Source organism: Sinocyclocheilus grahami, unplaced genomic scaffold (assembly GCF_001515645.1).
Source record: "Sinocyclocheilus grahami isolate Dianchi unplaced genomic scaffold, SAMN03320097.WGS_v1.1 scaffold1136.1, whole genome shotgun sequence".
NCBI lineage: Eukaryota > Metazoa > Chordata > Actinopteri > Cypriniformes > Cyprinidae > Sinocyclocheilus > Sinocyclocheilus grahami.
In genome coordinates, this window is record NW_015506315.1 from 45,920 (window position 1) to 63,038 (window position 17,119).

The 17,119-nt window shown below is 36.9% G+C and overlaps 1 protein-coding gene and 1 pseudogene across 1 annotated transcript; both read left to right on the plus strand.

Annotated features, from left to right (window-relative positions):
* Nucleotides 1-3,510: 3,510 nt before the first annotated feature.
* On the plus strand, nt 3,511-15,877 carry LOC107567226 (lysophosphatidic acid receptor 1 pseudogene; annotated as a pseudogene).
* On the plus strand, nt 9,657-12,051 carry LOC107567225 (epoxide hydrolase 3-like; the record flags this gene model as incomplete). The annotated part of the gene is given in 4 exon segments (XM_016252865.1): nt 9,657-9,741; nt 11,088-11,157; nt 11,681-11,777; nt 11,814-12,051. Coding segments are annotated over 4 exon segments (490 nt in total), but the record flags the coding sequence as incomplete, so codon positions are not given.
* Nucleotides 15,878-17,119: the final 1,242 nt, after the last annotated feature.

Below are 17,119 nucleotides of genomic sequence, written 5' to 3' on the forward strand. Positions count from 1 at the left end.
TGATTCGTTGAATCATTGATTCAAACAACTTTTTCATAATTTTAATATTAAATTGGTGTATTAAATATATTATATTTTAAATACTTAAACATTTGACTGGTAGTGTATTTGAACCGTAATATTTTATGTTTTTTTTTTTAAAGAAGTCTCTTCTTTTTAAAGCAACATTTATCTGAAATAGAAATCTTTTGTAACATTATAAATGTCTTTATCATCCCTTTTGATAAATTTACAGGATCCTTGCTAAATAAAAGTATTAATTTATATAATCCCCCTCCCCCCAAAAAAATACTGACTCCAAGCTTTTGAATGGTAGAGTGTATAATGTTACAAAAGCTTTTTATTTCAGATGAATGCTGATCTTTCTATTCATCAAAGAATCTTGAAAAAATTTACTCAAGTGTTTTAAATATTGATAATAATAATAAAATGTTTCTTGAATAGCAAATCAGCATATTAGAATGATTTCTGAAGATCAGGTGACTCTGAAGACTGGAGTAATGATGCTGAAAATTCAGCTTTGATCACAGAAATAAATTACATTTTAAAATATATTCACATAGAAAGCAGTTATTTTAAATAGTAAAAATATTTCACAGTATTACTGCTTTTGCATCAAATAAATGCAGGCTTGGTGAGCAGAAGAGAATTCTTTAAAAAACATTAAAAATCTTACTGTTCAAAATCTTTTGACTGGTAGTGTATATTAAAATGTTTAATAATTCATTCAAATTAATTAAACACTTTTAAATAGACTGCAGCAATAATATTTTGCCACACATTATTTTGTTTAGTTCAGAATCGTGGGAGAATCGTGATCTCTATTTGAAACAAAAAAAATTGTGATTCCCAAATTATCCAGAATCGTGCAGCTCTACCTGTGTAGTTACAACCAAACAGCAAACAAGTGGTCTGAAGACACTGACCTAGAGTTAAGCGTACATTAGGACACGTATCTAACACTGATTGTGTGTAACCTCCAGCATCTGGCCTGACCTCTGCCCTTTTATTTCTGTGCACTTTATGCTGCCTGAGGACTGTGTACATAGAGTATGAAAGTTACAGAGGTTACAGTCCCTGTGTGTTAGTTACACTTAAGTAATCAAGTCAGTCAATAGAGTGCATTAGTACCCACCCACTTTTCAGCATCGCTGGTTCCATAAGTTTTTGTCCATTAATTTTCCCCCATAGGGATTAAAAAAAAAGTCTTCATTAAAGCGCTATAAGCCATGATGTAAACCAAGCAGCTACAAGTTGTATCACAACATTACAACTTTTATTTTCAGCAAAAAAGTAGCTGAAAAAAGACAAAGGTACAAGACTGAACTCACTAAAAACTAGGGTTGGGTACTGAAATCTGGTACCAATATGGCACTGGTACCCATGTAACCGGTATGTACTAGAACCGAATCAGAACGCAGATTTTGGTGCCATGCCTGAGCGATCGATTAAAATATTTGTCCTCTGGTTCTCCGAAACAGACGTAAGCATCATCATCATCGCACGTGAAAAATAATTTCTCGACTGAGAAAATGCACATGAACTCAAGCCGGAAAGCTCTAATAATACAAATCCAACAAATCTTTGTAGTAACGCAAGTGTTCATGTTGTTTGCACTAGGGATGTGCGGGTCTAGTCGACTAAACGGTACAGCTCCTACTAGTCGACACTGAAAACAGTAGTCGATTACGCGACAGAAAAAAAAACATGATTTTATCATTCAAATTACCATCATTTCAACATTGCATTTAAAACATTTTAAATAAGTTAAAACAACATTTGAAAAATAATACATTATTTGTAAAAGTTTATCTGGGTGGAAACTAAATTTTTACCTCAGACCACACATGCATTTTCTTCGTGTCAGTTGCAGCGAGTTCAAAAATGACCATGCGAAAGACGAGCAAGGTGTGGGATTATTTTGAATTAGAAGGAAACGGAAAAGTTGTGTGTAAACTGTGTAATGTCAAATTGTCTTACAATAACTACTGGAGCGATGCGTAATCATATTCAATACAGGCACGTAGGCGTTAGCTTAGAGCAGTGGTTCTCAGCCCGCGGGCCGCATGAATTCAAATGCGGCCCACCATGCTCAACACAATTTTAAAAAATTACTTTCAGTTTTACAATTAATTTTAGTTTTTACATTAATTACAAAAATTTACTAAATAAATATAAGCTATAGCCTAATGTTTTATGTAAAATAAGTTTGTTTTCCATATATTATTTTCAGACATAAGCAGTACTCACATAGCCTAATTATCGTTACGCATTTAAAGTAACGACCAAGTGGCCAGCGGCAGACAGTGAGCATATGTTTGATCAATTTAGCCTTCTCAAATCATCACGACTTGACTAAAATCCGTAAAGATGCACTTCTCTCTAAAGGCGCGTCTAATGAAGAGATGGCGAGTCAGGATTGACAACTTCATCCTTGCGACACCGACTCAGAAAACACTAGTTTATTAAAATATAAATTATATAAATAATTAAAAATCTCCTTACCGTTTCCCCCTGACGCATTTATGGTAATTACTTTTTTTTTCTCCATTCTGTCACTGATGGAGTTTTGGTTCCTTGCCGCTGTCGCCTCTGGCTTGCTTAGTTGGGGACACTTCATTTCCAGCGTTATCGTTGACATGATTGCAAAGATATTATTTAAACTGTACTGAGCTGGATGTTGACATCACTGAATTCAATGATGAACTGTCTTTAACTGAAAAATGAGTGTTTACTATTGTCATTTTGCATTATTGACACTATTTTCCTAATTAATGCTGTTCAGTTGCTTTGTCACAATCTGTATTGTTAAAAGCGCTATATAAATAAAGGTGACTTGACTTGACTTGACGGATGTCTAAAATATACAAATAATGAGAAGCCTAAAACACGCCCTGCCCGCGTCTGAACTATGACGTGAAAATTGTCCCGAAGCCCAGCCCGAGGGGCATAAAAACATCGGGGCCCGTCGGGCCCAGGCTGAAATGCAGGGCTCTAGCTCTGATCTAGCACACAGAAAACGATTTGACTGAAAATTTACCAGAAGAGATGAAAGAAAGATAGTGGTCATCTGCGCAATTCGGAAAGAGAGGCGGTTTTTCTGCATTAGGAATGTTTTATTTATTTATTTTTTACTCTTTGTACAGCAGTTATTGTTCATTCTAAATTAATGTTTTAATGTAGAATATGTGTTACATAAATACATGAAATGTAGAACATATAAAAAAGTGCTCATGGCTCGTCTGCCAGTGGGTGCCCCCCCCACGCATAAAAGTGAAACTCCGCCTATGATGGTGCTGTTACTCCTTTCGAGCCGAATTTCACAAAATTGAGTGTTATTTATGGGGAGTAGAATTATTTATTTATTATATAATGTAATCGATTAAATATCATAATATTTAGGCTATAATATTATAAATCAGGTTGGTTTGTATTGCTGACGTAGACTAATATGTAAACGATATGAGTGCGGCCTGCGAGACTTGCACTTGGACCGTAGTGCAGCCCGGTGGAAAAAAAGGTTGAGAACCACTGGCTTAGAGGCTGGCCAAAGCCAGCAAATGTGTCAATCACGTCATTCACTACAACCTGCCGGCGCTGCGATCCCGTCCGCGCCGTCTGTTCCTCTAACAAACACCCACTTTGGTGGTGGTGCGGGATGTCCAGGCGCTTTCTAAAACTCTATCGGCTTGCTTTTCGTTATCTCTGCGTGCCTGCGACTTCAGTTCAGTAGATTCCATTTTTTGGGGGGGTTTTTTCTGGACTCCTTTTTAATGGTTAAATTACATTTTATTAATCAAAAAGCATGTCTAATTAATTAAAATCATGAAACTTAAACAATTTAACATCATTTATTAAAAGTTTAACAAATATTACGTTTAGGGCCCTATGAAATGTTTTATTTGTCCAACCCTGTTTTATTGTAACCAAATTCTGTTTTAGCATGTCTAATTTGAAAGCATAAAACAAGTTTTATTTATTCTTACAATAGCCTTATGATTTTTTTGCTCAGAAATTCTGTGTTGTGTATTTACATTTTGTTTTAAGGCATAAAACATTCATTTAATCTATCTTTTAATTAATGAAAATTAAACAAATTAATTTTTTTGGAAAGTAAAGGTAATTTAATATTACAATTAAAACATTGAAGAAATATTGAATGCTTATTCCTTAAAAATAAGGTTTAATCATTTTAGTAGTAGTAGTAGCAGTCTGTTACGAACATTCTACTCAACAACAGTAATATATTTCTGCCAATGCCCTCAAGTTAAACCGAACATTTATTTTGATGGGTGCCGTTGGGGGGGCGGGCCGCCCCCCTAATATAATGGCAGGGGAAACACTGAATTACACTTGCTCTGATGACAGCAGCTTCTGTTAACCAAGCTAAACATGCTTAAATTAAAATGCCTAAAGCTAAACTTCCCTTGTTTTCACATTTCTAAACTTGTTGTCCAACAAAAGAGAACCTTTTTACTCCACAACACCAGTCAAATGCTTCCTTTTGTGATCTGATGTGGCTTCTTGTCGCAGAATGAGGCAGAAAATATATTCCATAGGTTACTTTTTAAAAAATACATCGATTAGCAATGGATTATAATTATACTTTATTATGAAAATACTAGAGATGGCTTGAATAACACAGATAAATTATATTGTCGCAGTCGAGTGTTTATTGTCTTTGTTTTATCATTCAAAAAGTTTATATGTTCCGTTTACTCAGTTACATCTATAATAGCCATGTCTTTGTCCATATTAGGGATTTCCTGGAGGGTCATGAGTTCCACTACTTCTGTGACTGGATATGTGGATTTTCTGTGCGAGGGCGCCCTCTGGCGTCCAGTATGAATGAAACATGTGTTTATAGTGCTAATGGACAGTCCATCATTTTTGGGGGAATTTTTATTTATTTATTTTTAATAAGTATCAGTTTAGGCCCCAGAACAGTTTTAAAAGTATCGATTTGTCACCGGTATCGAGAAAAAAAAACAAAAAAAAAACGATACCCAACCCTACTAAAAACTATGTTAAACGATGCATTAAAAACGATGGCAAAATATAAAACTATCAATTTTAAGATGTTGATTGTATATATAGAAACAATATTTGACAAATCACTTGAAATCTGCATATTCAAATATTTAAGTGTTTTGAGAATCGACTCGATTGTGTCATTTGCAGTGCTTCAAGGGAGTGGGCAGAGCTCAGTGCTGGCTTGAAGCAATTTGCAATTGGTAAAATTCTCTTTACAGCATCGTGGGTAATGTAGTTTTTCAGGAGGGACTTTTGCACTTTAAACACGATTATTTAAAAAATTTATAGTAATACCTAGGCCTAAATAAGTAGGCCTAAACCATGTGACTCCAGTCCACCAATTAACATCTTGTGAATTGAAAAGCTGTGTGTTTGTAAGAAACAATACCATCATTTTAACTTTAAACCACTGCTTCTGACTAAAATACCAATCCATAATCCAGCATAAAAAAAGTCCTTCCCTGTTTTCCTCTCACATCAAAATCAGTCAAATTTGTTTACAACGGTTTTGACTTGTAAAACGGGGCTTGATCTGTGCATAATTCTCTCCTGATTCAGACAAGATGACTTTTCCACTGAAAGCAGCAATATTATGCATTATGGATATTTTAGCCAGAAGCACGTGTTTGAAGTATGATAGATTTGTTTCTTACAAACACGCAACTTTTCTCTTCACAAGACATAACTGATGGACTGGGGTTGTGTGGATTATTGTGATGTTTTTATCAGCTGTTTGGACTCTTATTCTGACGGCACCCATTCACTGCTGAGGATCAAATGATGTAACAGTAAATTTCTCCAAATCTGGTCAGATGAAGAAACAAACTCATCTCAGATGGGGTGAGTACATTTTCAGCTAATTTTCATTTTTAGGTGAAGTATTCCTTTAACAATGCAAAGCTGCTTTAACTTGTCAGTCAACATGTTTTGATTCTTTACATTGAACTCGTCAATACTAATAAAAGAAGCTAAGTTGATCAGTCCCTGCAGTTTTCCACAACTCCAGATTCATACCAACTTTAACCAACTAACAAAAGACAAGGTTAAATCACTCACTGCTCTTGACCTAACTAGTAGTTTTAAGAAGAATCCGTATTCCTAATTCATACAGCGAGGACTAGCATGCGTTTTATTTTACATTTGATTATTCAATTTCTTTAGTATTCTGGAACTGAACACTAAAAAAAGTTAAAGCACTATTTATTTTGTATCTTTTGACCTAGGGCTTGGCGGAAAATAAATGTTACTGCAGCCAGTCAGTGCATGTGGCTAATAATTTTGCATGTTCTGCGTGTCTGTGTGTGAATGAGTGGCGTGGTTTCATCAATACACAAACTCAAACACATATGATGCTCACAGCGTTTCAGCATCTGCTCCTCAATATGAGGACAGTTCACACAAACTTCATCTCCAGAGCTGCTAGGAGTCATTTCATTTGAGAAAAAAAGTACTGTGTAATACAGAAATATTACTATTGTATACTGAAATACACTCCTCAAAGTAATAACAATAAGGAATATCATACAAACAAAATATTTTTCATCCATGTTTTTATACAGCTCTGTTGTGCAGCATCTTAAGACAAAAAATAAAAATGCGATGTTTTGTTGTCAATTGATATATTTTCATTTGATTTCATCTTAAGAGATTGATTAAACTTAATTTGTATTAATGATAAATTGATCAATTAGTATTAATCATGAAACAGAATAAAAAAAAACAACTAGGCTAAATAAAATAGAATTTAGGAAAAAATAAAATGCATTTCGGGGCTCTAAATTAAAAGGTAACTTACTCCTTGGAGTTATGATTACATGTATTCTCAAGGGCTAACAAACATGCGCAAAGCATTTCCCTCCCATTAATGGTACATGAATATCATGATAAAATATTAATAGTACAAAATGGAAAAAAAAAATATTTGTGATAATATTTTTGGCCATTTTAGCCCAGCCCTATTTATCGTTTATGAATTGCTTATATGTTCTCATTTTAATAAAAACAAAAGATCAAAAATAACTAATAAAATCGTGTAAAAAATTTGTTAGAATTTAGAAAGACAAAAATAATCAAGATTTCTGCATTTTTACTGTCACGTATGACTATTGTACATACAATGTTACACATAATATGGAAAACGTGGTATCAATTATTTTTAAAAAAAGGTTCATTTTCCTCAATTCTGGAAATTACTGCTTCAAAACCAGTCAGTTTTGACTGCAAAAAAATCACAAAAGATCGCAAAATCCAGGCAGGACTGCTTAAAACTATCTACACAAAAGAAACGACTTACTGTACTCACCTGGGTTGAGTTTTAAAAGCCATTGTAACATTTCAATTCTCTAATAATAACCCTCTAAAAACCCTTTGACAAAGCACACGGGAAAAGCTGTCAATCACAAAGTTATCTGCAATACAATAAACCCCATTTGCCTACCTTAATACAATTTCACAGTCACAAGCTGAACCTGACCACCAATTCAGCTCGAACATAAAGATATTTAATAAGCAAGCAAATATGGTTAACGACTAAACTCACAGCTGAACACAAAAACAAATCACTTAACACTGGGAAACCTGTCAGTCACTCAACAGCTGTCAATCACACGTCCATGTCAGATAAACACACAACGCGAAGATTTGCTTCGCTCACAAGTTCAGGTGAATAACTAACAGCGTTTACTGAATGCACTGAATATACTGAACGTCTAAACCTGTCCATAAGTAGATATATCTGATATTTCTGCTGCAAAAGCGGAGGATTTACTCAAGAGTAAATCTGAGCGCAACCTGAAAGCGCTGCGAGGCTAATAACACTGCTGAGACCACGAGCTCCAAACTGATGCCGTTTTCACAAAACACACTTTAAAATGTACGAAATAGTAACTTTAATAAATGCGGAAAGATACAACTCAAACATGACTAACGTACTGACTCGCGCACCTTTTTTAATCAAAATGTAAAGGTTGTGTGTTTCTCCGTTACTCGGAGGAGCAACACAAAATGGCGACTGCGGGCAGCTCAGATGAGTCCTTCTGCTCAAAGTCGCTAAAACACCGAGGGCCACACCATTATAGTCCCATTAAACGAGTTCATGTTCATTCAAAACATTTGTTGAGTTAACGTAATGCGGTTGCGACACTGTGACAGGCATTAAAAGCGGGACCCGCTATCAATGCTAACGGTGTATGACACGGACTCGTCCGGCGTCGTGTATGTATCAGTGTGTATGCGTGCAATCAAAACAACACTCTCACCCCAAAGCGTCAAACAAGCGCGGCCCGCGATTAATACACATCTGTCAATGTCAGACGCTTGAAGCGAGCGCGGATCACATGAACCCGACTAATCTGACCGTGCGTAACGTGTACGTGCATTCTCGTTCAATTTTACGCCAAATCCTCCAGCATTCCCGCACAGCGAAACGTGAGATTTTCGCGCTGCGCAGAGCAGGGATGCGATTCTGTGCTAGCACTGGACAGCAAACGGCCTAATGCTAATAAACAACCTCAGAGCCCTACGTTACCCGCTCTCTTTGATGTACAGGGGGTAATTCGTCGCTAAAACGCAAAGGCAACCAGCCCAAGAACGAAATGACATCCAAACTGACCCGTTATCATGAATGGGGTTGTCTCTCCTAGCTGCTAGCGTTAGCACTCAGCGACGCACAGGCCGCTTTCACCAGACAATCATTTCAGCGCTGATTAGCGCGCTTGACCGTTGCACAAAACGACGCCACACATGCTGGTACCTTTAAAAAGAGCTAAACGCTTTGCACAAGCGTAAAGGCTGCTTGTTTATTTACCTCCGTTATTTTGTTGTGAAGGCGCGCGGGCTCTTTCTCTCTCCCACAACCCAGAACAAACAGCTCGAGACGTCGCTGACGTCATGCGCGCGGAGGACGCACAGGACGTGAGGACCTGCTGTCACACGTGCGAAAGATCACCGAAAACCGCTCAGCGCTGATCTCCTCCGTTTGCTGTGTGATGATCGGTGTTAGCGGTGCAATACAAGCATGTGATGAAATAGTACGATTTAAATAAAGCGCCGAAAAAATCTTTATATTTTCTTATTTTCATGAAAAAAATCTATCTATCTACAAGACTCGATCCCCCATAAAGACATTTAACAAGTAAGGGGTCATAAAAAGCATTTTTTGTGAAGCATTACTTGTAAATATGAAGATTAATTTCTACAGCTCTGACTGATTTTAAATTGTACTTTTGGCCGCCCCTGAAATGGGTCATACCATTAATGCTGTTTTTACGGTTTACTGTTTTTAGTTCTTAGGTCTGTTGGGCATGGTATTGTAGGGTTAAACAATTTTTGGAAAATAACACCCATGATTTTTTTTATCATTATCGAAAGTGGGGCTTAGTCTCAAAATAATACATTTTACTATATAATTAAATACATTGTGTCATTATTACACCATGTGGAAAGATTTGAGAAACATGCACGACTTAGAATGTTTGATATTCATTTCATTTAAAATAGGTAGAATAGGAATTGAAAAGAGTGGCGAGGTATTCACAAGTTTTATTTATTTAGTCGGTCAGTACCTCCAATGATTTGACTTCGTTTTGTGACATCTTTTTCTTGGTCTTTTTTACCCTTCACAGCTCAGGCTTGAGGTTTCATTATGTAACATAAGGAGACCACAGAAAACCTCTAATGCTGTTTCTTCATGGTTTCTCCCGAAAACTGATTACTTCCTCCTTTAATAATTCTCTCTGCTTATTTTGTATTGTAGATCTGATGCAGCAAGTTTTGTAAAGCGTTCAGCGTTCAGCGTATTGTTTTGTGAACGCATTCAGACGTTTCAGAAATATTGTTACTGATTATTCTTTTATTATATTATATCAGAATGTTGTTGCAATTTGGATATATTATATTATATTGTTTTATATTGGTCAGTACCTCCAATGATTTGACTTCGTTTTGTGACATCTTTTTCTTGGTCTTTTTTACCCTTCACAGCTCAGGCTTGAGGTTTCATTATGTAACATAAGGAGACCACAGAAAGCCTCTAATGCTGTTTCTTCATGGTTTCTCCCGAAAACTGATTACTTCCTCCTTTAATAATTCTCTCTGCTTATTTTGTATTGAAGATCTGATGCAGTAAGTTTCGTAAAGCGTTCTGCGTATTGTTTTGTGAACGCATTCAGACGTTTCAGAAATATTGTTACTGATTATTCTTTTATTATATTATATCAGAATGTTGTTGCAATTTGGATATATTATATTATATTGTTTTATATTTATATAAAATATATGACCTGCAAGTACTCCTGGCCAGTGTTGGGGGTAACGCATTACAAGTAACGCGAGTTACGTAATCAGATTACTTTTTTTCAAGTAACTAGTAAAGTAACGCATTACTTTTTAATTTACAAGAGAATATCTGAGTTACTTTTTCAAATAAGTAACGCAAGTTACTTTTTTCACCAATTTATTGATTGACGGCTCTCCTGTCCCCTTGTTGAGAGAAATCAGAAGATGTTACTGTAGCTCTAAAATAAATATGAATATGCATTAATTCATCTCACTCACAAAAAAACCCCCACACAGATTCAGTATTCCTCAAAATGAATAAAAATAATGCAACTCAGAATATGACGTAAACCTGCAATAATTAAATGTTAAACAACACAAATATCCTTTATGTATTTAATCCCATTCTATTAACCAATGTCTTTGCTTCTGACCTTCGATGATCCAGTTCAATCATACTAATAAGCAAAAGTTACTCTAGACAAACATTTGTGGGTCTTTTTTTATTGCTGAAGTGTGTTGAAATGTCTTCTTCTGCATTCTTCTGTACGGACGTAAATGTACTTTCCCTTCAGCCTGAGGCTTAGTCATTTCACTTTTGGTGTGAAAAGGCTTTTATATTTGCCAAAAAATATAACTTTGAGCCCTGTCCAGATTTTAAAGTAACGCAAAAGTAACGTAACACATTACTTTCCATAAAAAGTAACTAAGTAACGTAATTAGTTACTTTTTTATGGAGTAACGCAATATTGTAATGCATTAGTAACTTTCCCCAACACTGCTCCTGGCGTTACCAATTACAGGAATTCAGTAGTCATTACCACACGGTGGCGCTAGATCTGCGTGGCTGTGGAGACATCAGAGACACCATCGATTAACTGGGTACTTTTGACTATATCACAAATGTATAGTAGCGGCCCCTGGCCATAAATTTAGGTTGGGCAGATTCTGGGTCGTACCGGAGGTTATATGTTTAACCAATGATTAACTGCTAATAGCAGTTCTACTTTCAGTTCAACACATGCAGAACACACTTGGCAGAGGTCTAGTGTCCTTGCATAATTCAGCTTGAGTGTGGCACTCTAATATTGATTATCATCCTCTACATACATAGGCCTACATATAATTCATACACAGAATTATCGGTCCCACTTTATATTAAGTGGCCTTAACTATTATGTACTTACATTAAAAAAAGTACAATGTACTTATTGTGTTCATATTGTATTGCAAAAGACTTTTGCTGCTATTGAGGTGGGATACGGGTAAGGTTAGGGACAGGTTTGGTGGTATGGGTAGGTTTAAGGGTGGGTTAAGGTGTAAGGGATGGGTCAACAGTAATTATAAATGTAATTACAGAGATTAATTACAGATGTAACTGAGACCCAGCTGGAGGGGTACCTATACCGGCTGTCCCAGCCCGGGGGGCTCATAGGCCCTCTGAACTACTTGGTCATTGGTGGTATATTGCTTTAGGTGGTTATTATGCACTTCTCTTTCTACAGTAACACTCTGTACAAGGATCAGGATGTCAGTGTGGCCTGCATGTTAATTTGGGGTGAGGCAGACAATATACTGGTTGAGGGCATGTCTGGTGGTACACGGCCTTATGTAAGGGGTCCGGTTGTCATTCACACTATTCCCGAATGTAGCCACTGGGTTCAGCAAGATCAACCTGAGAAAGTCAACAAACTCATATGGGACTTCGTTCTGGATAAAGACATAATAAAACACAATCAATGATTGCCTTTGATGCAATGAAGAAATTATTTTGAGTTATTAGCTCTATCAAGGTTTCTGGTTTTCACTGACAAAATAACTACTTCATTTAGTCTGGTTTGTCTTAAATGAAGTAAAATAAATATAAAAAAACTCCCTGTTTGGTTTGAAATCTGTTCAGTAAACTGTCTCACATGGGCGAGGGAGAAAATGTATGTTGTATGAATCATTATGTTAGGAAATATTTATAGGTATATGCAAAGTTTTCTTCCAAATGTTAAATTATAAGTTCAACTTTTACATATTTCTTCCATGTATTAGATATTAATGCCTTTTATGAGATCTTCAGTTTAAGTCTTTCCTGTGTGCTGTTTAACTAAACATCCAACATAATTACCCAGAAGTGTAGCCTGCCATGTTTTACAGTCTGTACTAAATTGTACAACCACATCAAAATGCTCATTGTGTTGAATTATCCCAACATTAGTGACATCAATAAACAAATTCTCCTTGAGAAAATCCCTGATTCTTGAGGAGGCTGCATACTGAACTCAATGATTATAATATGTCACAATTAAAAATAGTAACCTTTGTTACAAAAAGCAGTTAACATTCTCCTGAGACCCTTTTTGTCAGTCATTGCCAACATCCATTTCTAATTGTAGCTCAAATTTAATTTGAGTAGTCTGTTTTTTGCATAAAATATGGTTTTGTTAGACTGAATATAGTGCATGGGTCATACTGACTATTGTGATACTTTTGTAATATTTTTATGGTATGTTTATGATACTTTAATGGTTATATGATTATTTCAGAGCCAGACAGTCTAAACATCCATTTTATTTGTATGCAACAAAGCAGGACAATCTGCTAAATTTATCTGCCATGTACAAATAAATCTAAATGAAAATACATTTTGTGGTGAACTCTTTAATAAGCCCTAATCACAAAAACATTTTTTAAATTAACTTCTTTGCCGCTTTAGTTATGTTTTCACCTCATATGGCAAGCTAATACATTTATTAAAACTATAATAATTTTCTCCAATAGTGATGACAAGAAGCATATCTATTAAATTAGTCACCATCCAAATTGTAACAAGTAACATTTAATTTTTTACATTTTTGCTATTGAATTCCACGAGGGTCGGTGGTTAAGATATCAACTTTTCACTTTTGACTGTGTATTCCAATTGTCGTCGGTATTTAATCCCATTTTTACTTCCAACTTTTCATTAGGAGACACTATCTTTCCCAGTTTCTTACCTGTGTTAAAGGTGCAATAGGTGATTGTCTTCAGAATTTTTTTTTGTTATGCTGTTTGAAAGTCTCTTCAAATCCCGATAGCAATCAAGTTAAGTGGTCTAAATGTATTTATGTATTCTGCGCAAGGCGTAGGACCAAGAAATGTTCGTCCAATCAAAACGCTCGGTCCGAGCATTTAAATTGGCTTTCCTACCTGCCTGTCAACGTATGTATTTGCATACCTCTGCGCACCCAGTTCGCGCAGACTGGATACGTCATCAGTGCGTTCACGCACGCTGTGCAGACAGAGCGAGAATGACAGAAAAACATCAACAACCCGATCTTCCTTCCAAGTATTGTAGTACTTTTACTAACTGTACTATAAAGTTTTCTCACCGGTGAATGACACATGATGTAGCCCAGCGTTTCCCTGCTCCCTACTCCCTGAGCAGGGGAAATCCATTGAAGTTTACTTCACTTCGGAACATTCATTCACGGATTTGCGCTACGCAGCGTCTTCACACACAGACGAAACTTACTAGAGAAGTGTGAAGTGTGACATAATATACCTCTATAAATAAATGCAAGGACTGAAATTGGGAACCGCTGATGTAGCCCATTGTAGTAATGTTGTCTCTGGTATTCTGGTCTGTGAGCGCATATGCGTTCAGTGGGAGTGGCTTTGGACGGCGATTGCTGGGAGGGTGGGATGTTTGCTTTCAGTGCTATCAGGCTAAGATCTCCTACTGCACCTTTAATTATATGCAATGAATAGTCAGAATGTCTATTTATAATTCCCTTAAAAAGTTAGTATTGTATAGTAACTATTATTGTATATTCTTTTATTTAAAAAAAATCTTAAATAGCACTGATTTTCTAATAGTTACGAATAATTACTGTCTATTGAAACGGACATGAAATCTAGTGGTTGTCACATGGTTTAAGGAATAAATATGAAAACGGCTTGCCATACACTGCAGCAGATTCTGGGAAGTGAATTGAAATATTTACTTTTTAAATATGTCACCAACGGGTTTGAACAATAGTCTCGCGTTCATTGGATCCTCGGGCGGTGATTTCATCAAATCAGGTTTCAGGGAGGCGTACAAGCAAGGGCATCTTTCTTTCCCTTTCTCCACGAGCTCCGCCAAACCCAGACAAGTGTTTCCGGCGAGCGCCAAAACATTGACACACGGGCAAGCTGCTGTTATGTGTGTTTGCTCTTAAGCTCTGGCAACGGTAAGTGTTTTTTTCGTCCTAGTGTCATTTTAGAAGAAAGTAACTGTTGTTGGTTTTGTGCTGACAACCGAGCCAAACTGTAGTTTAGTTAGTGTTTCTGAGTAGATTTGTTGCGTCCAGTTCTCATTGAATATAAGAAGTAACAGTAACCACAACTAATTTCATTTCTCGTTCTGTTTTTCACTTTTATTCCACAAACTCACGTGTTTAAGCAATAAACTATGCAGTTAGAATAGTAACGGGAGGCTAAACTTCATTACTTCGTTTGCGGTGAAATCAAATCTAGCTTAACGATGTCTAAAAGACTAATTGGTATCATATCCTCTACTTTCTTGTTAAAGATGAACCTATTAACTTGTTGGACTTATAAGGACGTAATGTTGTTGTCCTCGCGTCTTCCTGTGTTTTAGGGTTGGAAAACAATAAAAGACACTTCTTGTAAGCAGCAACACTGGCACATTTGTGATATATGTAAAAGCATTATTTCCAATGGCAGCTGATCACATCAGGATTACAGCAGCAGGCCAAACTTAACTGAACTGCTCAACTGATTTACATGAACTACTTCTCTAATAATGTTATTTAATTCAACCTGTGAGGCTTTTAACAATTCAGTGTCCTTCTTCTACAACAAGATTGGCAAGCCCATCAGCTCGAGCTGGCGCCCTCATGACTTTATCGTGGTTGGTCTCGGGCTCCCAATTTGTGTCTTTATTATTCTGGCAAATATATTGGTCATAGTGGCCATAATCATCAACCGACAGTTCCACTATCCCATTTATTACTTACTTGGGAACATGGCGGCCGCGGACCTCTTCGCCGGCATCTCGTATCTCTACCTTGTGTTCCACACGGGGCCGTGGACCATCGGTTTGACCATCAAAGAGTGGTTTATTCGTGGAGCTTTGATCAACATGAGCCTGACCGCATCTGTAGTCAACCTGCTGGCAGTGGCAGTGGAACGCCATCAGACCATCTTCACCATGCAGCTCCACAGCACCATGACCAGGCGGCGTGTGGTGATGCTGATACTCACCATCTGGTTGGTGGCAGTCTTCATGGGTTTGGTGCCCATCATGGGCTGGAACTGTGTTTGTGACCCGTCCACCTGCTGCACGGTAGCGCCGCTGTATTCCCGCAGCTTCCTAGTGTTCTGGGCCATCCTCAACCTCATGGCCTTCTTCATCATGGTGGCCGTCTACACGCACATCTTCATCTACGTTCGCCGCCGGAGCCGAGAAATGTCCCCGCACACGGATCAGCCCTCCAACAATCAGACTGTTATCAGCCTCATGAAGACCATGTCCATGATTCTGGGTAAGGCCTTCAGACATCAAGCATTTTTGAGATTACGCACTGTGTGCTGACTGAGCGAAAGTTACTTTTTCTGTTTTGGAAACTTATTTGAAAATGTCTTCTTTATCTCTAATTGTGTAGTGAAGTTGTGTTAACTTGTTTTTGGGAAAAACAAAACAAGTCTGTCAACCCCAAAAGAAGTTAACCAAACCAGTTTGGCTCAGATTTGCTTGTCTAGCATTTTGTACCTCGAGCTGGAATCAGTTATTTTACTTACCTTTTACTTACCTTAAGATTTTAGGATACAGAAAGAACATTATTTTGGTGGATTGAGCTCCAGTGGTGTGGAAAGAAATGCATCAACTGAGCACGTGGTGCTATTGTTAGTAAATATGCATGAAATCACATACATTATAATTACACAAAAAATATAGAAGATACAGAATGTATTGAGTGTCTTGAAATGAGAGCCCACGTGACACAATTTACATTAAAAGAATGTTGCAACCAACAAAAAATAATGCACACACTTCAGAAATGGCCAATCATAATGTTATCATGACAAGGAAAAGTTCAGTCCAGGTTGTAAAACATCATGTGGTGAATATGTATCAGTTAATGATTCATATAAAAAAATCTAGACTATAATCACTATTATAAATTATTTGTATACTTAAAAATATTTTTAAAACTGTGTACAATCACGTGTAGTCAAAGTGTAAGGGAAATAATTCATTACTTGGATAAAACTTTACAATAAGGATTCATTTGTTAATATAAGTTGATGCGTTAGGTATATCATAAACTAACAATCAACTTTTACAGCATTTATTAATCTTGGTTGATCTTCATTTCTACCATTTAACAAAAAAAAACAGTTGAATAAAATAACATTAAAGGCAGAGTAAGTGATTTCTGGTAGCCAATGTTGATATTTGAAATCACCAAAACAAACACGCCCCTACCCCAAAAGGGTCTTGCCCCTATTCTGATAGCTCCGCCCCACATATGCGTACGCAACCCAGGTAATGATTAGTTCTGTGAAACAAAGCAAAACCAATGTTACACAGTGTCTACGGACGTGAGCGGCGCGGTGCAACAAATCCCCGACAGAGAACTGCTGCCGGGTTCTATTTATGACGTGCTGACACACATTTCAAATGGTTTTTAATGGTCGTTTGATCGCATCCAGTGTAGGCAGACTTTAGCTGTTGTAGACACGGTGTTACTCACCTATTGAGATGAAACAAAGCAACCTCGGCGTCCGATCGCAGGCCTCCGCTCCTTGAGTTCTCTCCAGCGCTGGAAAGCTG